Raw genomic sequence first — 21,343 nt, forward strand, 5'->3', positions numbered from 1 at the left:
GACCATTAGATCAGGAACGAGAACCTCACGAGTCCACTTGGATAAGAAAAGCAGGTTTGCAGTCGCAGTGCGAACAATTGAGGTGGAGACTTGTTTGTGGACTCAGTGAGATGAGACTATGGTAGCCTCAAAGCATTCCTCGTGGAATTCAGGTCACATTCCGTGGGCACATGAATCAATGTGAGGCGTCAGCATGATCCGATAGGACGGGAGATTTACTCCCGGTGGCCCTTTCCCTTCCCCATTTTCGGAGGTGGCTTTTGAGGCTTTTTTAACTTTCTCTATTAGAGAAGTTTATTTCGAGCTCTCGTGGCTTAGTTTATGCTGATCTATTGACTCACAGGACTCTAAGTATGCATATTTCCAAGCTTGTTATCTACTAGTACTAACTTTGCTGATCGATTCCATGGCTGTTCACAGGATTAGAGTAGATCCATCATCGGCTTGGTCGTTTTAGGTAAATCGTTCCATCTTTCTTCACCTTTCTCTAGCTTTCTCCAGATTTTTTGCCTTCCTTGTAAACTCGGAAGTGTAAGGAACCAAAAGTTTAGGGTCGAGGGGTCCACCAATCAAACTAAATTTCCCGAGGTGGTGAGGTCATCGAGCATACGGATTTAGCTGTCACTTTCAATGTTTATTTTTATCAGTGAATCACATAGTGAATTACAATCATATTTTGTGGGGGAGATTGGCTAGAGTTCAGGAGACATTCCGACGCTCCACATTGAAGAATTTTCATGCTAGACATCAATTATCAGTGCGCCAATATTGATATCCCTTGACCTTGATATGAGATCGACAGAAGATGCACGAACACGGCGATGACGGTCGGCTTACTGTTGTCAACGACTCGATTTTAAAGCTCATCACATGTAGCTCACGATTGGTTGACGTCGGAGTTTTCATAGTTCAAGACTTCTTCAAAACCTAAAATGAATAGGGCCTAAAGGTTCAATGTTGCCTACAATGCTTAGTGTGCCTCGTGATTTTATAGACGGGCGCTCTTGGTATGCTAGATGACCATACACTACTATCTACATGCTATCTACTAAACAGTTCAGTTATCCACAGTTCAAATTAAATACTCCTATCGTAAACATTTGAAGGGGTAGAATTTTCCACAATAATGCGTACATAGTACTTTGTATGTTTCTAGATCCACTGAAGCATGTAATAAGCTCTAGTATGTAGGTGGACTTGTCCATCTTACCCTCTTGCAGTGAAATTAAAGAAACATTTGAAGCCATGCTCCATAGATCATGAAAAAAGGAACGATATGTTCATATCCTTGGATCCGAGCTCTGGCCAAGGAATGTGAGAATTTCCGAAAACAGCGAGCGTGCCTACATTACTGCCAGCCACAAGGGGTAAGTTGCATTCCACGAAACATCTCCACAACTCCCCTCGGAATCCTCGCCAACGTTACATGACTATCCATCGACGAGAGTATTTAAATCATTTGATCGGTCGCCTCATTTTGCCGAATATCATCTCATCCACAATCCTACAAACCCTATTACAACCACTCTTGTAAGTCACCATCTCAACAAGCACCTGAAGTTCATCAACTTATACGAAACAGCCACTCTTCTACCATCAAAATGAAGTTCATTTTCGCTACCCTCGCCTTGGCTGCCACTGCCCTCGCTGCCACCACCGGTGACAAGGGCGGCTCCACCACTGGCTCTACCTGCAAGTCTGACCAGCAGGTTGTCTGCAAGGACAACGGCAACGGTGGTATCCTCACCCTCGGCAACATTGCCCCCGGTGCCCTCGGTGTCGACTGCTCCGGTGGTGATGTCTACTGCTGCAACAGCGACGATGTTGAGGTACGTTCACTGCTATTATCTTCTCTAATCTTTCAAAGACTGATCCTATCTTTAGTCTGGCCTCATCAACCTCGATGTTGACGCTCAGTGCTCCCTCAACCACCTCCTGTAAGCGTCTGTTGCAATTTTACTTGCAGCCGTATGGCAAACAGATCGCTCCTTTGTACCAATGGCTTCGTCCCTATTTGGGCGCCGCGCATGTACTCTATAGTTAGAAATTTACAGGACGTTTAATTCTCGAGCTACCTCCATTTCCTCACACTTAGTTTTAAACCTCCCCCCGCTGTTGCGCCTTCCGCGGTTCCAAAGCCGGAGTGGGGCCATTGTTCATTGAATTCTCATTTCAATTGACCCCACTCCCTTGTCCTGGATTTGAGAACAACCGTAATTCTTCCTTTTTCTCTATTCACTGAGATATTTTGCCGGTCGCGCCTTGTGTCCAGACGAAAACCACCACATTATTGATATCGTGAATTTTGGTGGCTTTCGCGGCGGTAACGGCCATAGAAGATAGAGTGGGCCAAAAGCTTGATCTTCTACATACTCATCCGGTTGATGCCACTGCTCTCACAGATCCCACTCAAGATTATTCTCCGAAAAGCCACATCAGCCACCTCCGAGTCTCCACAAATTTCAATTTCTCGTCTATACATGAATTATCTACAATGCAAGTCAAATAAACAAATATCTTGGGGGTATGGATGAAGGTTTGCGAGGGACATCTGGAAAAAATGCGGCAGACGGAGCCTCTAATTCAACACAAATTTCCTTTGAACTAAAGACGACAGACTTCTACAAATTTTCCATGGAAAAATCACTTGGCGGAAACTTTTCATTAAGAATTATGTAAGATACATATAATCAGTCCAGATAACGAGACATTTACAGCAGGTGGTTCAAGCTGCACTGGAGGTCGAGGTTGAGGTTGATCAAACCGCTCTGGAATTTCAAATTAGCGTTTGTTCTGCAAGATTCAAATTTTAGAGCGCCAACATACCTGCTCAACTTCCTTGCTAGAGCAGCAGTAGACATCACCACCGGAGCAGCTCTCGCCGAGAAGACCGGAGAGAATGTTGCCCAAGGACAAGAGACCACCATCTCCGTTGCCGCTGCAGACAACAGTCTGGTGGCTCTCACAGGTGGGAGTATCGTCACTCTTGTCCGAATCCGAATCCGTGTCCCCGCGTGCGTTGATGGTGGGCATGGCAATGACAGTGGCAGCCAAGGCAAGGGTAGCGAGGATGTACTTCATTGTGAAAGGCGTGTGGGCAGTAGACGGATCTGCGATCAAATTGTCGAAATCAGATAATGATCTTCAAAATCGTATGCAAGGGATGCATCAAAGGCGCATGGCATTCAACTTACCGGGAGAGTGATTGAGAAGGGTGATGGAAACTAAAAGTCTTGCACAGGTGGACGGTCTCGGGGGTTTTAAATGATTAGCATGTGGTCTTAGCAGAAAGGCTTTCATAGTCATTGACGTCTATGAAAGCAAAGTGGTTCCTAGTCAGCGTAGTATAATTCCTCTCGAACAGTACTATTTCCTATCCACTTGGCCAAATTTGGCTAGGAACATGGCCGAAAACGGGATCTACATCGGGGGCGGAACCATCAAAACTACGAAAGAGGCTGAGCCGCTCACTCCCGATTCCCCACATAGATCCAAATGCGAAAATGAAAATTGAGACCAAAGATCAAAAAAATCTCTCAGGAATTACCGAGAGTCAGGAAAGGTAGGTACCAATGATGATCTATATTCGTGTCTTATTTAGGTAGCTCAATGTCACCGTCTAATGCAACTGCGATAATCAATCGGATGAACTAAACGCTTGTTCCTGAGTTTTTGATTTCTTGATTAGACCCCTGAATCAAAGATCGCCCATTAACTACGGGTGCAGTCAACCATAGCCGCACTTGTTGATTATGATTTGGGAATGGGGAAATGTATGGAGGCCAATTTGAACAATTCTAGCCTTAGCTGGAGTGGCTAACGCGAGATTATAGGAGAGAAATCAGGAAAATTTTTGAATCATTCAAATGCAATGAAACTGAATCTTGAACGTTCATGCACAACAATTCTCAAGCCACCAAAAAATTGTAGCAAGCCACCGACACGTTCTATATCAAATTTTGGCTGATTAGTGGCTTGCACGCGATGAAATTCGCCAAGAACTGAGGCATGCTTTCATCAATACTGAATGTCAATGACCGATAGAAAGATCAAAACCAAGTAGTTTGAATTATTTTCCGCAATCCCTCAATCGCATCCATGCCAAGATTGGAGAAATTGATGAAGCCATTGCTAGATTACTGAGGCGTCCGAAAACGGCCAAGTCGGGAAAATTGTTGCCTGAGGCCTCAGGCCGAACACCTACTATCTTGACAATCCAAAGTGCGGGCAACAGTGAATTGGGAATACAGAAATTCCTTTAAACTACTCAGAGTTGTAGAGGTAACTATGATGAGGTAGCTAGGGTTGTCGGAACGTGCTCTTAATAATGGGGTGGTCAAAACTATAGTTACACATCGCTTTGGTTTGACATCTTTTTTCATATTGCTCAAATCGCATTCATCTAACTAAATCTCTGTTGATAGACCCACTCCGGTGATTTTGAAATCCAGCAATCATAAAACCCAAGAAATGTCAATGTTCGTCAGGGAGACAGTCGTCTGGTTGCAAAGGCAAGCTAGTCCAACAAGTCCACCAGTCACTGTATCCAGGCACCTGGGGCCAGATATTGTGGACAACGGATGCCATTCTTTCAGTGAGACAGGGCTCCCAATCAGGGTATTTCTTCGCTCGTTTTACCTCCCACGCCCTTTTCCCAATTTGCTCGATGACTAGTAATCCTGGATACTCAAGGTTGTAAGATGTCAGCAGCCATGATCGCGCAAAACAGCAGATCAACAAACGCTCTTCATGAGCAAATACCCGGTTTCCAAATGGCAAAAGACGTAGGTCTCTCAAGCCAGAATCCTTGTTTTTGATCGTCTTCCAAATTTGGAAGGCCAGTTTCTCATCCATGGCTGCATTGATGAAAGTTTGTCGGAGATCGTCAAGATTTTCCGTTTCAAAATTGGGCGGCGATGGTAGCCGTGACCGAGCATCGAAATCAAGATCTAGAAATAGTATTTGGAGATTGGGGAAGGTACCGAAGGCTTTGTACATCTCACACTCTTCTTGGCTACCCATGGATCTTTTGATCTGGAGACGTAGCTCTTCCAAGTTCGGGCAAAGAATCGCCATTTCAAGGAGGTCAGAAAGATGAAGTCTGGGGTACTCATAGATTATGTCGTGAGGTACTAGTGCTAGTCCCTTCAATGAGGGGCCATGATGTTGGATGATGCTGTTCAAATTTTCTACACTGTCAAGGCCCTTGATAGAAAGATATTCCAACGGGCGAAATGCAAGTATGCCAGCGGTTGAGTCTTGGAAGAACAAAGACTTGCAATGCTTGTATTTTTCAAAATTCCACATTCTGGCATCGAGAGAAATAAAAAGTCTCTTTAGGTTTGGAAATAGCCCAGCAACGCTGACTAGAATTCTCGCGTCGCCTAAAGAACCGATATCGAGTGAGCGAAGTTGAGAAAGATTTCCGGTGGCAACTAACTTGCAAAGAAAATTTTGATTTCCCACGGACGTGGAGGTGGGAAGCGTAACTGATTCTAACTGGCATATCGGCTTAGGCTCATACATTGATGTCAGTGGGTGGACTTCGGATAGGTAGACAAGTTCCCAGTCCGAGATACAGAGGTGCTTCAGCCCAGGGCCAGAATGTAAGAAAGGAAAAATCTCCTCAAGCTGGTCAACTTCGTTTCTAGCAGTCAAAGCATGAAAAATAGATGTGGTCAGGGTGTGAAGGCCTGACAACCGAAGGGTATCCATATTGAATTCGTAGTGCCGAGAAAACTTGCCTCTGGTTGGCGAAAAAAGTGGTCTGTATCCCACTCTTTGCTCTCCGAGAATGTTGATCTTGCAATGAGGATGGTGGCGCGACAAAACATCCATCAAGCTGGATGTAAAACCGTTGTTCGCGACAAAGTCAAATTGTTCAAGGCGGTCCAAGCTAATGATGAGTGACCTAACCGCTGCCCATTCTTGCGTTTCCAAAAGTCTCGAGGGAAGATTCGAAAACATCCTTTCACCACATGGCAAGTAGCAAGAGGTCATCGAGTGATCTAAAAAGTCTTTCCTCGTCGCCGGTTTTCGATCGATTGCTTGAACAATTGCCCATGGCTCCAACATCCATGCCTCTCATGGTTTGGATTCATAGTCAGTCGTCAAGTTAACGCACACAACAGATAACCTTCTAGCATATTTCTCGAAAAGGCTTCGTCCGGGAGCTTCTGTCACTTTTGACCACGCGGTATGCAGGTCTTCGATACTTCTGAAGATAAGGGTGATGTTTCGAAAAAGGATAGGGATTGCCGCTTTGTTGCAGGCACGGTTGACCTGGCTGAAATGTGAAAGGTCTCTGGGTGGACAGTACTCAGGTCCCTCAAGCTAATTCTCATCAGCATTCGAAATAACCTGGAGGGCGTATGGTGACTTACATTCAGGCATATTTCATGTAGAATTTCATTCGCAAGGAGATCCATTATCTCAGATTGGTGATTCAGTGTGAGAGAGAAACTCTGGCTAAAGGGGAGAGACACCAACCAGCTGGTTTTGTTAAAACCGTCCAAAATACCTAGTAGACCCTCTCCAGCGTGTGTGGCGTGAGCTCAGTGGGTTCGATGGGAAGAGGCTACACTCAGATTATCAAGATGATAGATAAACCAAAGGGTGCGATCTTCGTTGTAGGGTGTGACGAAGAGATAGAGATAGAGAGCGAAGAAGAAGAAGAACAAGAGGGAAGAAGCGCGACTAAGTACTACAACATTAAAGAGCGCGTTAATCACTCTAGCATGTGATACTGAAGGAGGGGGGAGAGGCATCAGCCATTGTACTCAACAGGGTGGGCATTATCTCTCACTTCCTAAACTAGTAGTAGTCGCTTTGGATCCAGAGCCGTGAGGTAATATGACATACAATTTCAAGTGTTTGACAACTTAGACCTGATTACTACCAACTACATAGAATATTGGAAACTTGACAGAATGCATTATCTAGGAGGTGAACCTTCCTATCAATTGATGATAGCAAGGTTATATATAGTATTTACATTCATTTCCATCCATCCAGGAAGGTTGGATATTCTTAACCATACATAACTATCAATGTCTGACATGAAGCCGGAGATGGGCGATAATGTCAACCTTGGAAGCATTTCAATTGAGCAGTAAAGTTACGGCGAATCAAAATACATGGAGAAAATTGTTTGTGGTGTTGGTGGCGCGAAGTCTTCTTTTGACACATTTGTATGGCGGCCGATAGAGGCCACCCAAGTACGGGGGCCGATAACCGTCACCCTACTGCCATAACCCAATTTCAATTTCTAACTTCACAGCCCTGTTTCCCGTAGTGTATTTATCACATACAGGAACATCTTAAGAGATTTGATCTAAATAAGTGTAACTTTTAGGATAGACTTGAGAATGGATTATATGACTAGGATCTCTGCCTCTTTTTCTTGCTAGTAATTGTGATGATTTACTTGGAGAAAGAGAAGTTTATGTATAATATCGCACTATATATAATACATATGTAGAGTTCGAGGATTCAAAATACAAGGAAGTGTGGTGCACATGGATTCAATGTGTACTGGAGCTTCAGGATTCAATCAATATATATTGAATTGATACCTTCAAATGTTGAGCGCTGCACATAATGGAGTTCAAAAACAAATATGAATTTAGAATTACCCATAATTTAGCGGTAAATCAATCGCACTTTTCAGCCGAATAAACGCAATGAACGCCAAGACTTCTTCCAATCTTCCCGTACAGGCGTGTGTTGAACAGCACTGTAATCTTACTGTATAATTGAACGGCCGCAACCCCTTAATTCTAACAGAAGTAGTGAAAAAAGGTGAGAAATTGTATCTTTGATATAACTTACCTTTAATCAATTTTCTCTAGTTCTTTGATTCGATTTGTTACTTCCAAATCCTGTTGCGGGCTTAAGATATTGGAATAGTTCTTAAAGCGGATGGAACCTGGTAAATTGAATTTCAGTGGGGGACTACGTAGATCTCTGTAGCGCGATCATGATGATTTTAGAAATGTGGCCAGAGTGAATGCCACTTTAGCGTCATGCGACTGGGATATGTACAAAGGTGAGCCCGAAATACTAGATATATGTAGTGTGAGAAGCCCGATTGATGAGAGTACATATTACCTTGCATCGTCCCCGCACTGACCCTTTCAGCTGAGCCGCCGCCCCTGATTTACTACTAACTGAGCTAAAACCTCTCCCTAAAATAACGGATCTCTTAGCACTTGAGTAGTATCTGCACTTCGCCATATGTTGAAGTGTTAAAGTATAAAGCAAAAAAATAATTAGCATTGCTTAAGTGAGACGAAAAACACGAACACCGGGTCCCGCCTCCACACCACATAGTCCTCAGGGTGTAGTTAATCTTTTTCATGCTAAAGCTCCCCATAAACCTCGAGGCCAAAGGGAAGGAGAAATCAACATTTGAGTCAGCAATAGCTATAAAATATAAGATAATATAATCCAACACCCCGTAAGTCTGGGTTCTATGGACGAGGAAAGAATTTTGGAGAGAATTTTCGAACGGTTCCCGCAGAAATCTTGGAACATATTTGCTTTTTCTCATGCAGCTGATTGGCAAACAGCCAATAAGGAAGCTGGAGCTTGAAACTTCGAATACGAGGTTCATGCATTCAAATGCGACGCAGACATCTGAAGTGGGGTTGCACCCATGATGATTGAGGGGCGCAGTGCCTAGTGATTCAACGTTGAGGTGTCCCTCAGCCTCCTCGTGGGTACACTTTCGCCTTGCTTTTCTCTCCCAGGGGTCTTCTTCCCCTCTCCCCAACCCAGATATAGCTAGAAGTGCGTATTATCTTCATGCTCCAATCTTCTATATCTCATCGAAAAAGATCCTAGAGACCCTTTGCAAGGTGCCTATCTCGAAAATCGACCATAGTGAAGCACCTGCTCAGTTTTACCAACCAATTATAACCGGTCTACACAAGTGATTGCAACTATGAGCCCCCTCAGCGATGACGAACGGCACTATGCAGCTACTAGTATCGAACTCTCAAGATCATCATCCGACCACCTCTCTCCCTACACAGCAGTGGCCCACCCAGGAACACCCTCGAAGGTGGCCGAAGAAGACCTGGCTCAACAGGATCCAGCACAACCATTCAAATCATCAAACTCAAAATCACGAACATGCGGAGTCGACCTAGGTGGATCCTGGACATGGGAGATCAGCAGTGCGGTTCTAAGTGTAATTGGTATCGCACTCCTTGTTGTGTTCCTTATCAGTATTCACGGCAAACCATATGCGGAGTGGCAATATACAGCCTCACCAAACACCATCATCTCTATCATCTCAGTCATCATCAAAGCCGCACTACTCAACATTGTTTCAGCCTGCCTCGGCCAGCTTAAGTGGAGGTTATACAAGAGATCAAATTGCGCTCCCCTTGAGTATATGCAAGCAATCGATGAGGCAAGCCGTGGATCGTGGGGCTCGCTTAAGATTCTATCGAGAGTGGTGTCAGGGTCCAAAATGGGCGCTCTGATACTCTCAGGTGCCTCTTTGACCTTTCTGGCAATCGCGATTGACCCGTTCGCTCAACAAATCCTCAGCTTCCCCTTGCGGCAGGTGCAGGCGTTCAATGGGACTGTTTTTATTCAATCTGCGCGTAACTATACCACCAAAAGAGTTATCGATGATGGCGGAATAGTAGAAGACTTACAAGAAAGAGCTATCACAAGGGGGTTGTCAATTCCGGATACTGGCCTTCAGGCGCAATGCACTTTGGAAACATGTTCTTATCCGGGGTTCGTTTCCTTAGGGATCTGCAGTCAGTGCGAAGATGTCACTGAACGAACGACCCAGGAGTGTGTGGGAATGGTTGTACCTTCTGCCACTGGGCCGATCGTAGATATGAACTGCACATATACAGCGCCCTATGAGTATATTATTCCTCTATCCCTCCATGACCTGCTCACTGGAGATACAATGTATTATGGTGGTGTGAACATGATCTCACTGGAGCTTATGTCATCCTATACAAGAGATCTGAGTTACGACCTCGACCAAGATACATACAAGATATTTGATATTGAAACGCCTATTGCTTCATTCATTTCGGCCACCCAGAGCGTCTTTGTGAATTATACAACCCAGAACACAACAGCGCCGCCCCCCAAACCTTTGTTCACTGAGTGTGTGATGTACTGGTGTGAAAAAGAGTATGCTCCAAGTAATTTCTCTGCAACGAGCGATCCAACTCCCATTTCCCGGACACAGCAACTTCGGTTCGTTATGCAGCCTGAGGAGGACGATTTTTATGAATGGTTCAAGGTTTTATACAAGTTTGTGCCACCGTCAAATTCAACGGCATTGTCTAATAAGTCTTCAACCTACCATATTTCTGAACATCTTATGCTGTCTTTGGTACCACGACTTGAAAGTATCTTCAACATTACCGGACTCGGATATGGCGAGCGCGGTGTGTCTTCTGGAACTTCTTCTATACAAGATATGATCTTCACAAATAACATCACGGATGTGGTCAAGTCGATGTCCACCACCCTTACCGACGCTATCCGTGCTGGCGATGTGAGCAGCAGAATACCTGGAAAGGGCTTCAGGACCGAAACCTATATCCATGTGAGATGGCCATGGATAATTCTTCCCCTCTTTGTTGTTTTGGCATCTACTGTACTACTTCTCGCCACTACAATAGTGACCAGGGATACCGTACTTTGGAAAAGTTCAGTGCTGCCTTTATTGATGAGCTCCCTTGATATCGCGCCCGGGGCCGAATGTAATTTGAGCGGGCTGCGGAGTGTCAGTGAAGCGAATCGAATCTCAAAGAAGATCATAGTCACAATGGAGCATGAGGATGATTTGATACTACATGTTAGAGAATTGGACAGTTAGTGTCACACTTCGACACTGCAAGTGTCATGAGTTGACAGTTGATAGTCTGAGAAGTCAACAGGATTTTCTTTGGGTTCGCTGAGAAGGTTTTGGACCTGACAGTCTTTGTTCGTTGAGAAGGTTTCTCCATTGGGGTTAGTTCCTATAGTCAACCTTAGTAAGTACTCAAGGTTGACTGTTTCCTGCCTCCTTCTCCTTCTCTTTCTTCTTTTATTTTTCTCCTCGATTTAGGACCTTAGAATAATTGTATTGTTTTCTTGCTTGCCTCGTTACAGTTGACTGTCAATTTTGTGATATGTGAACAGGAGTAGAGCATTATTTTTATTAGGTCAAGCATTTAGTACCATATATTCACCATCTATTCTGTTTTATATATAAGTCCAAAGTAGACTCAGAGAGGTTTCGGTGGTATGATGGTACGGACACTCTGGTGCTCATCATCTGTGATGATTTCAATTTTGCCTGCTTAGCTGTCCCAAGCAGCCTTCACGACAGGAACACCTCGAAGCTAAGAGGACTCGATGATGTTGGCATCCGAGACGGCGATTTTGGTATTCAAAGGCTTCAACAAAGGTGAAGGCGGGTTTTATGTATCCCAAAAGCTTAGAGCTCTATCTCAATACAAAGTCAGGATTGACTGGCGATGCCGTTGCCGAGCAAGAGCCAGTAGATTGATCACAAATTCAATGCGATTCCGAATGGCTAAAGCGACTCGACTGCCAGGACCAATTCCTAGGTTTGCAAGCTGGCTTTGTGCTCTGGCGGTGGCTTCATGGAGGTCGCGGTAGGATATTTGAACAGGTGGTTGAGTGTTTGTCGACGGAATGATCAAAGCAGGATCCACAGAGCTTTTAGAAAATAGCAACCCCTTGCCAGATATTTTGTGCATCAATTCCAGAAATATTGTAACTCTTAATCAAATATTGTCGTAATAAGTGATAAAATTTAAGTCAGAAAATTGTGACTATATAGGAATCTATATTTATATATGTGATATGGTTTATTGAACCTGTAGTAATTATGTGTTATAGTGGCTAGAAAAGAGTATTTCAAGTATTTATGCCCTATCTCAACAAATATGGACCCTTCAATATTAAGGTGAAAATGCCTTTTGTCCACTATAAGCCCAAAACTCCCCTTTCTCACCGGCGTCACCGCTACGTGGAATTGCTCTATCCCAAAATGCTATGAAACATTTTCTATATATCTCAATCCAAAAGGGTGTCCAGTACATACGACCATAGGGTGTGGAGAACAGGGCTTCCCGTCCGCTCAGCCGTACTTAAGCCACACGCCGGTCAGTTAGTAGTATGGTGGGTGACCACATGCGAATCCTGACTGTTGTATGTTTTTCCTTTTTCCTTTTATTTTTTGTTGATGTAAATTTTGATCATTCTCCTCTATAGCCCCCGTCACCTGGCCGGTGAACCTGCCGTGGGCTGCGTAGTATGGACGGTTGAGATTTGAGTCTGAGTTCGATTCGTGGTTATTATCCGAGAAGGCGCGTGACCCAATGCCCGAGAGAGTCAAGCTTGTCGACCTTTGGCTTGACACCTAGTGCATGCTGGGCATTCTTTGTATCATCATGGCTCGTGAGTAAAAAAATGAGTATAGTGAAGGACAGAGGTGAAAATTACCTGGACGGCTGTCGTCACATTTGGTCTTTCTTAACCGGCATGCCTGACAAGCTGTGGTGACTTTCAATCACTGTCTGCGTGTTACCCACGAGTCGTTGTGGTCTGGTTGAATCATGTTGAACGTTCTAGCCGTGGCCATAGTGGAACTCCCATTATCGTCTCTGGCTAGTGAACACCCAGTAGGTATTTGACAGAGCACCCAGCACAGGGACGAAGTAAGAGGGATGTCGCGTAAGGCTGAGTGTTTGAGATTTTAGCCTGGGCGCTTGGTATAATTCCGATAGCTACTACATACCTCAGCCGCTCACATCTATTGATTTTGACGCCTTGTGGGGCGGATATCGATTGGGCTGCAGTGAGGCTAAGAAGATTTTGCGCGCGTAATGAGTTCATAATGAAACCCACTAGGAGTAGGTAATCTAAGCCTCCAAGCTCCCAGACGAAACAGCAAATAATAACTTCTATTTTCTTGAATGCGGAACGCTGGGGAGGCAGGGGTAGGTGGGGCGGCGTGTCGCCAAAGTACGCAGCGCATCGTAACTTGGAAAATTGATTGGATAATGAATTTCAAAAAAAAGAAAAGCTTATTTATAGTCTGTACTATTACTTCGACCTTTCGCTCTGCTAATTTTCTCTTTGTTTTCTACTAAGCTCCCTCTTTGATTTCTTGCTCTTACACCTCCCCCCATCACAAAGCTGGAATGCCGCGAAAATCATACCCTGTACCGCTAGTTATCTCGCCTGTCCGCAATGAGCACACTCATACCATAATTGCGCTTCATGGGAGAGGAAGCAATGCCGAACGGTTTGGTCGTGAGATTCTCGCATCAGCCAATCTACAAAATCGGCTCCCAACCGTGAAATTCGTTTTTCCAACAGCGTCTAAACGCCGATCAACAATACTGAAAAGGGTGCCAATAAATCAGTGGTACGACAACTATTCCCTGGATGACCCTGGGGAGAGAACAGACCTGCAAATCGAAGGTCTTTGTGAGACTGCCGAATTTCTTCGCGACTTGATCACAAACGAAGCGCATATTCTGGGTGCGGGAGGCTATCGCAAGATCATCTTATGGGGTCTAAGCCAGGGATGTGCTGCCGGCATCTTCACGGTCTTGGGTGGCTGGGGCGATAATTCTACAACGAACGCTATTGGAGCGTTTGTCGGGATGAGTGGATGGCTGCCATTTGAGCAGCATCTAAAAGAGATTCTCCGATGTGATGATGACTCTGAGCTGGCTGGAGATAACAGCCGCTATGAAAGCCAATCAGATGACCATGATGGGGATGACCGGGATATAAGCAGTGATGAAGATCTAGAAAAGGATGAGTGGTCTGATTCTGAATTAGAAGACGATTTGTTTCACCAACCTGGCCAACCAAACGATGACTTCAATCCATTCATGGAGGAGGAGGAAGAAACAGACATTCCTCCTGCTATCCAAGCTGTTAACTATATCCGCGATATCCTTGATCTTCCTATGCTTTCGACGGATGAAGAGTCACCATCGCTATCGCCTAAAGATCCACTATCGCCCTCGAATCTATATCAACTTCAAATACCTATATTCATTGGCCACGGCGCAGAAGATCCCAAGGTTTCCGTACGCCTTGGCGAAAAAATGAGTCAGGTGCTTTCAAAGGGCCTGGGAATGGACTTGACATGGAAGTCATATGAGGGACTTGGTCATTGGTATCGTGCTGAAGATGAAATCCAAGACATTCTTAAATTTCTTCAAACACGCGTGAACCTACCAGTGGAAGATGACTTGCCGGTGTCCAATTCCTGATATACGAAGGCCTTTGTTGGGCATTAGCAATATGTTAGCTAGACGCTGGGTCTATTTTTGACTCGTGGATCCTAGAAATGTCATTCTCAAATCTTCCAGGCTCCGAATTCTATTCTGAATCACTTTCCTAACTTCCGAGATTGGCAGTTAGAATATAGCAAAATGATATGTCCTATATGGCAGCCTGAGTCTAAACCGTCCACAGGTCTAGGTCAATTCAATGTTGGCTCGCCATCCCCCAAGTGCTAGATGGTTACTTGTACTAAAATACCTAATGGTGCTTAGAGCAACCAATTCTAATTTGCAGTCATGGTGTTGAAGATTCAAAGGTTAGTATTCTAATAGACATCTAGAGTAACGACGAAAGGCACCTGTCCCACAAACGACAACGAAACCAGAAAAGCAAAAAAGAAAAGAAACGAAAAAGGAAAAACATACAACAGTCAGGATTCGCATGTGGTCACCCACCATACTACTAACTGACCGGCGTGTGGCTTAAGTACGGCTGAGCGGACGGGAAGCCCTGTTTTCCACACCCTATGGTCGTATGTACTTGACACTTCTTTGGATTGAGATATATAGGAAATGTTTCATAGCATTTTGGAATAGAGCAAGGAATTGATAAAAATTGAAATGAAATGGTCATTTAGTGTCACCTTACTACGTACATGCCAATAATTTAAAACTATAGAAGCCCCAAACGTGGTTGAAAGCCATGAACCCAGTATTTCAAGATCAAAACCGGATTAACTTGCGACTGAGACAAGTTTCGGAGGGCAAGACATCTTCTATCAGAAAATGCAACACAATTGATGCAAGAGAAATTTGAAGTCCACTCAGTGGAGGTGTTTGATTGCTGTGCAAAAGGCTGCGACATTTGATATCACGAACGGATCTCATGTCGCTTACCAAGAGGCTCCAGGCCCCCGGTCAGAATTGCAGTCTTGCTTTGTTCTTCCTGGGTGCTTTCAAAAACCTTGTATTTTTGATCATGCCAGGATGCAGCGCGTACTGGTTGGTTGTCGCTACCAGTGAAAACAGCACTATCGCTAGGGCGCAGAAAATAGGCAATTGTGTAGCGATCAACCTTTTGTCCAGGAACTGGAATCACTCGGTGAAGGCACGACCTCAACGCCTTCTTTGACAGGAATCGAAGAGAATCACCAACGTTGATCACTGCATGTCCAGGACGAGGTTCGATGAATTCCCATTCTTCGGAATCTTTTGCCATGACTTGCAAGCCCCACTGGTCGGTAATGAGGAATGTAATGCTGCCGATATCGGTGTGTTTGTTGTGGCCAACCTTGCTGCATAACTCAGCTGGATTGGTATAAGGGTACTTCAGGAGCACGAGTACAGAATTGGAGTCGATATCAGATTGATGGTAGGATTCTAGCCTTTCTTCTGGCGATAGATTCATTGCGTCCGACAACAAAGCGACAAGCTTCAAGCTTACAGCCCTGGATCGTTCCAAATAGCTGATTATCATGGCTCTTTCGTTCTCATCCTCAGTGGGGAATTTTGCGTTCGGGTCTGCGAGACTTTTATGGGATACCTTAAAAAACCACCATTCATCAGCTAAGTGAGACATCCAGACATCTGGATAAACTGAGAACGTACTTTGAGACTTTCGTAGGCATCGCGAGTATTTTCATAGGGACCAGCAAATGCACCCGTAGGCTTGTAGCTGGGATCATTAGTTACTCTATTCGCACGTCATATTCTTAGATCTCTCTCATACCCATGGATATAGCTCCCTCGAGCAAAGTCCTTTTTGATATCATCAGACTGGCTAAACCACTTCTCAATAAAGCCTTGGAGCATCTCAAGCTCGGCGAGGAGGGCAAAGTCGTCCCTCATATCCAGATAGAAAAACCCCTCCTCTACACACACTGATAGCAATTTGATAATCTCCTTGGGTTCATTGTCAACTAATACGCGGTAGTTGATTGTTGGTAAATTTGCGATTTTCTGGCCCGTTGTAAGGGGTGTTTTTTGCTCTTGGCTCGAAGGCATAGTGATGTGAAATGGCAGCTGAAGGAATCAAATTGCTGGAAAATAGTGGCAGATTGAAGATAGAAAATTTGCAGCATAAGTAGTCGAACGAATTGAACCAGCGCTCACAAATTGATAAAGCTGCCCCACGCCAAATTTCTCCAGAAATTACCACTATCCTCAGGACAGAAAAGACTGCAAGAAATGCTGATGAGTATCTTCTCTACCGGGCTGAGCTGCGGCTGTATTGAGATTCGACAAACATTACCATACAGTATTGCTGTACTGAAAGTAAATCTGCTTAAGTCGTGATGTATCCACTCTCGACTTGCACCTTGCTCGCATGTGGGTCTTTGCATTCGATCGACATGGACTGTGGATAATCTTTAGCTGAAAGTCAAGACTCAGCTGTAAGCTCTTTGAGACCTGTAAGATCTATGTAGAGCTACTCAGAGGCGGTGTGAAATTTGAAACGGAGCCGTGCTAAGAGTGACTTCCACGTAGCGGTGAGAAAGGGGAGTTTCGGGCTTACAGTGGACAAAAGGCATTTGCACCTCAACATTGAAGGCTCCACATGTGCACATTTGTTGAGATGGGGTGCAAATACTTTCACTACTTTTGTCCAGCCACTATAACACATAATTACACATGCAGATAAATTACAGCATGTGTAAATATAGATTCCTATACAGTCACAATTTTCCGACTTGAATCCTATCAAATTCTTATTCCGACGATATTTGATCAAGACATCTGGAGTTACAACATTTGAATATTTCTGGAATTGATGCAAAAAATGTCTGGCAAGGTGTTGCTATTTTCCCAAAGCTCTGTGGAGCCTGCTTTGATCATTCCGTCGACAAACACTCAACCATCTGTTCAAATATCCTACCGCGACCTCCATGAAGCCACCGCCAGAGCACAAAGCCAGCTTGCAGACCTAGGAATTGGTCCCGGCAGTCGAGTCGCTTTAGCCATTCGGAATCGCATTGAATTTGTGATCATTCTTCTGGCTCTTGCTCGACAGCGCGCAACGGCATCGCCAGTCAATCCTGACTTTGCATTGAGAGAGAGCTCTGAGCTTTTGGGATACATGAAACCCGCCTTCACCTTTGTTGAAGCCAATACCAAAAGCGCCGTCTCGGATGCCAACATTATCGAGGCCTCTAAGCTCCAAGGTGTTCCTGTCGTGAAGGCCGCTTGGGACAGCCAAGCAGGCAAAATTGAAATCATCACAGATGATGAGCACCAGAGTGTCCCTGTAGTACCTACTCCAGATATCCAAAGTGATGACGCTGTTCTTCTACATTACACGAGTGGAACGACTGGGCTCCCCAAGGCTGTAGCATTGACACACAAGCACATCATTGCTTCCTGCGATATCATAATCAAAGCCCATGAATTGTCGTCACAAGACCGTACTATGTTGGTCGCACCAATGTTCCATGTAGGCGGAACTTGCTCCTCACTCTTCTCGACGCTGTGCTCTGGTGGTTGTGTCATCATCCCTCCCTCGCTCTCCGGTACCTTCTGGCATCAGTTCAAAGACTACGAGGCAACTTGGTACCATGCGGTTTCGACGCTGCACCGTCTTCTTCTCTCATTTCCGAGACCAGCGGAGCCCCCGATGATTCGTTTCGTTCGCTCTGGTGGGACAGGTATCTCCAAAGACTTGGTCCAGTTGCTGGAAAAGGAACTGAGCTGCCCGGTACTAGAAGGGTATGGAATGACGGAAACTGCGCAGGCTGTCTTTACTAATAATCTTCGGCACACGGTACGAAGAGTCGGCTTCTATCCTATCCCAGAAGAAATCAGCGTCAAATTCTTAGTTCAGGATAAAGAGGGCATATCAAGCCTGATCTTCGAGCCTGGAGTGCAGGGTGAAATCTGTGTTCGAGGCGATTGTGTGATTGATGGATACTCTGACTTCCCTGAGGCCAACAAGGAGGCATTTTTCGATCACTACTTCCGGACCGGTGATGTTGGAATTGTTGACAGTGACGGCTTTCTTCAGGTGACTGGACGGATCAAAGAGATGATCAATAAAGGAGGGGAGAAGATCAGCCCTCATGAGATTGAGGAGTTGATGATGAGCCATAACGCGGTTAAAGAGGTCGCTTGTTTCCGCGTTGAAGACCCTGCTTACGGCGAGGAAATCGGTATGTTACTCGTTCATCCTACTCTTGAGAGAGCAGTCTGTTTAATAATGTACACGATAGGAGTTGCTATCGTTCCTCACGAGGATCACATCCTGAGTGCTTTGGACATCAAAAAATTTGCCAGACAGAATGCTACGCTTTTCAAAGTCCCCAAAAAGGTAAAAGATATTGATAAATCTGCTTTCATGTTCACATTTCCCACACTCTTTACTTATCATATCATTGATAGGTTGTCTTTTTGCCTTCGCTTCCTTTGAACCGAACAGGAAAATACCAAAGAGCCCTGCTAGCTCAGCAATACGGCACTGAAGCCCAATAGAACAGAACAATGATACATACATTTATATAGAGTGGCTCACTAACGTGTTCAATGTTTCACGAGCGGGTCGTGCACTCAGGCGGCTTGCGCACCGCCAAGTACCATCAATAGTAAATGCGATATTTATTACGTATCCTTAATCATTTCGTATATTGGCCGATAGACATTCACAAGGAGTTTTAGACGTATATATCAGTTTTGAAAATTCGTCAGCGCTTCAAACTCACATGTGCATGGACCCCTAATGTGCCTCGCTGTAATGATACTTTCCTAGCGTGCATGTTTCTCCGTCGCATATATACTAATTAAAAAGGTTAATACCGATCGGAGCTCTGTACTGAAATTTCTGTATATGTACAGTGCATGTGGGGTAGTTTGTAACAGCCCCTGAGATCGTCTACCTTAACACCATTTTAAGCAGGTGGATACCTCCAAGCTTCTGGGTCGATCGATCGATGGAGAAAAAAAAACAAAAAAAAAACTACTGTACAATACAGAAAATCAACATTTATGTGGGTCCATTCTCCTTACCTTGAGCTATTGATACGTGGCAATTCCCAAAAATACAGTCTCACATGAGGAGACTAGCCAGCGGAAAGCACCGAAGCAGCACTTGAGTGCTTATGCGTAACAGCACAATTGAGGTCGCCGTGTCCCGCCGCAAGCTACTCCTGCCAATCATTTGGGATAAGGACTCAAGTTCTGTTCTAAAATTTCTCTTCTATACTTGAATACCACCCCAATTTTCACCCTTAGATATCCAAGGCGGTATTGATATGGCTAATATGAGTGAAACCTTAAAAAGGATTTGGGCGGCGACACTGAGCCTAGATGTGGGAGAAATCGGAGACGATGATAATTTATTTGAGTGTAAGCTATTTGAGCCTCAGAGTTGATCAAGACATCACGACTAACATGCAATAACAAGTGGGGGGTGATTCGGTGCGCATTTCCTAACCACAACACTTGCGGTCAGCCAAGGCTGAATATAGCAGGTGAAAGCAATCCTGATTATCGGCGAAGCAGCCTCCCATGGCATATATTTTGATATTGAGACATTCTATGCTAGTAAGTTTTCCCACCAATCATCGAGGGACAGTTATCAATGAACTTTATCCTAGATCCCACAGTCGCGGGAATATCTGCGCTGCTCTCTAGCGGTTACAACTCGCAGAAGCCAAATGGCGACCGAATTGAAGCAGAGCAAACGGGGGGAGCGAACTACACGGTTTACAATATTCCAGCATCATGTTTCGAAAGCTTGGGTATTCCCACTACCGAGGTTAGCAAGGTAGCACCTACGGACCCAGATCAAGGTATGTTCCGAATGCCAACGCTTCAATGGACTCTTTACTCATTCTTAGCAAGATTTCTATTTCTCGGAGTCTGCAAAGGGCGTCCCTGGGTCAACAGTCTCATTCGTATATGAGATGAAAGGACCAAGCCTTCTGGAAAAACTGCAAAGGGCTGTTGACCTGCTGTCCATTAAAAATCCTGCTCTTCGCAGCACCTTTATCCAAGTCGAGGACACCTACTATCAGGTCCTGTTGAAAACGGGGAATACCAAAATTGTGCATCATTCAGAGGATATTAAGGAGTTCTTGACACATTCAGTCAAGAGAATTGTCCATCCTGGCGATTCAGTGACGCAGTACGCTTTGGTTCAGAATCATGGGAAGACATTCTTTGTCTTCTCCATTCTACACTCCTTTTTTGACGCTTTCTCTCGGACTATCCTAGAGCGTGATCTTCTTGATGCACTGAAGAGCCCTGAATTATTCTTAGAACAAGCTGAGCGTCTATGGTACGGCGATTTTGTCGCCCATAAGCAGAAAACGCTCGATAAGCAAGCAAACTCCGCCTTCTGGGCGACATATCTTGGAAATGCCTGTCTCGAGACCTTTTATGAAGGGAAACCAAAACAACGTCACACATTCGACTCGTCCCTGCGTGAGACTTTGCCCAACACCTTAGTCCAAGGCCGTTCCATACACATCGCAACCGCTGTACTTACAGCATGGTCACTGACACTAATGAGCGAATCGGGTCAGAGAGATGTCGCATTTGCTATTGTCGCGCTGGGCCGCCTATATCCATATGAGGGGATTGAGCGAACCATCGGGCTTTTTGTCAGGGATCGTATCTTCCGCTTACGGGCTACCTCCGATGAAGTTGACATTGGATCCCTTCGTGGCTCGGTACAAGAGGACCTCGTCTCAACTGGCACTCAGGAGCACGGCAAGGTCGCCGGAATTTTACCGGGTATTGATGGAGCCCCAGTCGCTCAGTCCTACATCAACGTCAAAGCGGGAGGCTCCAAGTTGGAAAATCAATCTATTAATGGTCTTGTTCTAACGCCACGGCGCGATATGGAACATTGGACGTTCTCCACAAGATATGCGATTTACATAGAAATGTGGGTGTCTGATGATGGGTACGTATTTGAAATGCGCTACCAATCGACTCTAGTGCCACTGGCGAGAGCTCAACGACTTTTTGCGGCTTTCATCAAGACTTTGAAGTTGGTTGTGGGCTCTGACGATGGCATGAAACTTGGGGATTTTGTTCTATAATAGTGAAAT

General features: G+C 44.9%; 8 protein-coding genes across 8 annotated transcripts; 5 read left to right on the plus strand and 3 right to left on the minus strand.

Moving 5' to 3' along the window:
• Nucleotides 1–1,601: 1,601 nt before the first annotated feature.
• On the plus strand, nucleotides 1,602–1,941 carry N7466_006362 (uncharacterized protein; the record flags this gene model as incomplete). Its single annotated transcript, XM_057165759.1, has 2 exons — nucleotides 1,602–1,829; nucleotides 1,885–1,941. 2 exons carry the CDS (start codon nucleotides 1,602–1,604, stop codon nucleotides 1,939–1,941), a joined length of 285 nt encoding a protein of 94 aa, XP_057021358.1.
• A 770-nt stretch (nucleotides 1,942–2,711) lies between these two features.
• On the minus strand, nucleotides 2,712–3,081 carry N7466_006363 (uncharacterized protein; the record flags this gene model as incomplete). Its single annotated transcript, XM_057165760.1, has 2 exons — nucleotides 2,712–2,768; nucleotides 2,827–3,081. The coding sequence occupies 2 exons, from the start codon at nucleotides 3,079–3,081 to the stop codon at nucleotides 2,712–2,714; spliced, it is 312 nt and encodes a 103-aa protein (XP_057021359.1).
• Nucleotides 3,082–4,473: 1,392 nt separating this feature from the next.
• N7466_006364 (uncharacterized protein) lies at nucleotides 4,474–5,715 on the minus strand (the record flags this gene model as incomplete). Its single annotated transcript, XM_057165761.1, has 1 exon — nucleotides 4,474–5,715. One exon carries the CDS (start codon nucleotides 5,713–5,715, stop codon nucleotides 4,474–4,476), a length of 1,242 nt encoding a protein of 413 aa, XP_057021360.1.
• Nucleotides 5,716–8,944: 3,229 nt separating this feature from the next.
• On the plus strand, nucleotides 8,945–10,725 carry N7466_006365 (DUF3176 domain-containing protein; the record flags this gene model as incomplete). The annotated part of the gene is made up of 2 exons (XM_057165762.1): nucleotides 8,945–10,588; nucleotides 10,672–10,725. The coding sequence occupies 2 exons, from the start codon at nucleotides 8,945–8,947 to the stop codon at nucleotides 10,723–10,725; spliced, it is 1,698 nt and encodes a 565-aa protein (XP_057021361.1).
• A 2,474-nt stretch (nucleotides 10,726–13,199) lies between these two features.
• N7466_006366 (Phospholipase/carboxylesterase/thioesterase) lies at nucleotides 13,200–14,288 on the plus strand (the record flags this gene model as incomplete). The annotated part of the gene is made up of 1 exon (XM_057165763.1): nucleotides 13,200–14,288. One exon carries the CDS (start codon nucleotides 13,200–13,202, stop codon nucleotides 14,286–14,288), a length of 1,089 nt encoding a protein of 362 aa, XP_057021362.1.
• Nucleotides 14,289–15,171: 883 nt separating this feature from the next.
• On the minus strand, nucleotides 15,172–16,304 carry N7466_006367 (uncharacterized protein; the record flags this gene model as incomplete). Its single annotated transcript, XM_057165764.1, has 3 exons — nucleotides 15,172–15,843; nucleotides 15,909–15,975; nucleotides 16,030–16,304. The coding sequence occupies 3 exons, from the start codon at nucleotides 16,302–16,304 to the stop codon at nucleotides 15,172–15,174; spliced, it is 1,014 nt and encodes a 337-aa protein (XP_057021363.1).
• A 775-nt stretch (nucleotides 16,305–17,079) lies between these two features.
• N7466_006368 (uncharacterized protein) lies at nucleotides 17,080–18,699 on the plus strand (the record flags this gene model as incomplete). The annotated part of the gene is made up of 2 exons (XM_057165765.1): nucleotides 17,080–18,442; nucleotides 18,503–18,699. 2 exons carry the CDS (start codon nucleotides 17,080–17,082, stop codon nucleotides 18,697–18,699), a joined length of 1,560 nt encoding a protein of 519 aa, XP_057021364.1.
• A 1,167-nt stretch (nucleotides 18,700–19,866) lies between these two features.
• On the plus strand, nucleotides 19,867–21,334 carry N7466_006369 (uncharacterized protein; the record flags this gene model as incomplete). The annotated part of the gene is made up of 2 exons (XM_057165766.1): nucleotides 19,867–20,077; nucleotides 20,130–21,334. The coding sequence occupies 2 exons, from the start codon at nucleotides 19,867–19,869 to the stop codon at nucleotides 21,332–21,334; spliced, it is 1,416 nt and encodes a 471-aa protein (XP_057021365.1).
• Nucleotides 21,335–21,343: the final 9 nt, after the last annotated feature.

This window comes from Penicillium verhagenii (genome assembly GCF_028828195.1).
Source record: "Penicillium verhagenii strain IBT 33310 chromosome Unknown utg000006l_segment0_segment0, whole genome shotgun sequence".
NCBI classification, from domain to species: Eukaryota; Fungi; Ascomycota; class Eurotiomycetes; order Eurotiales; family Aspergillaceae; genus Penicillium; species Penicillium verhagenii.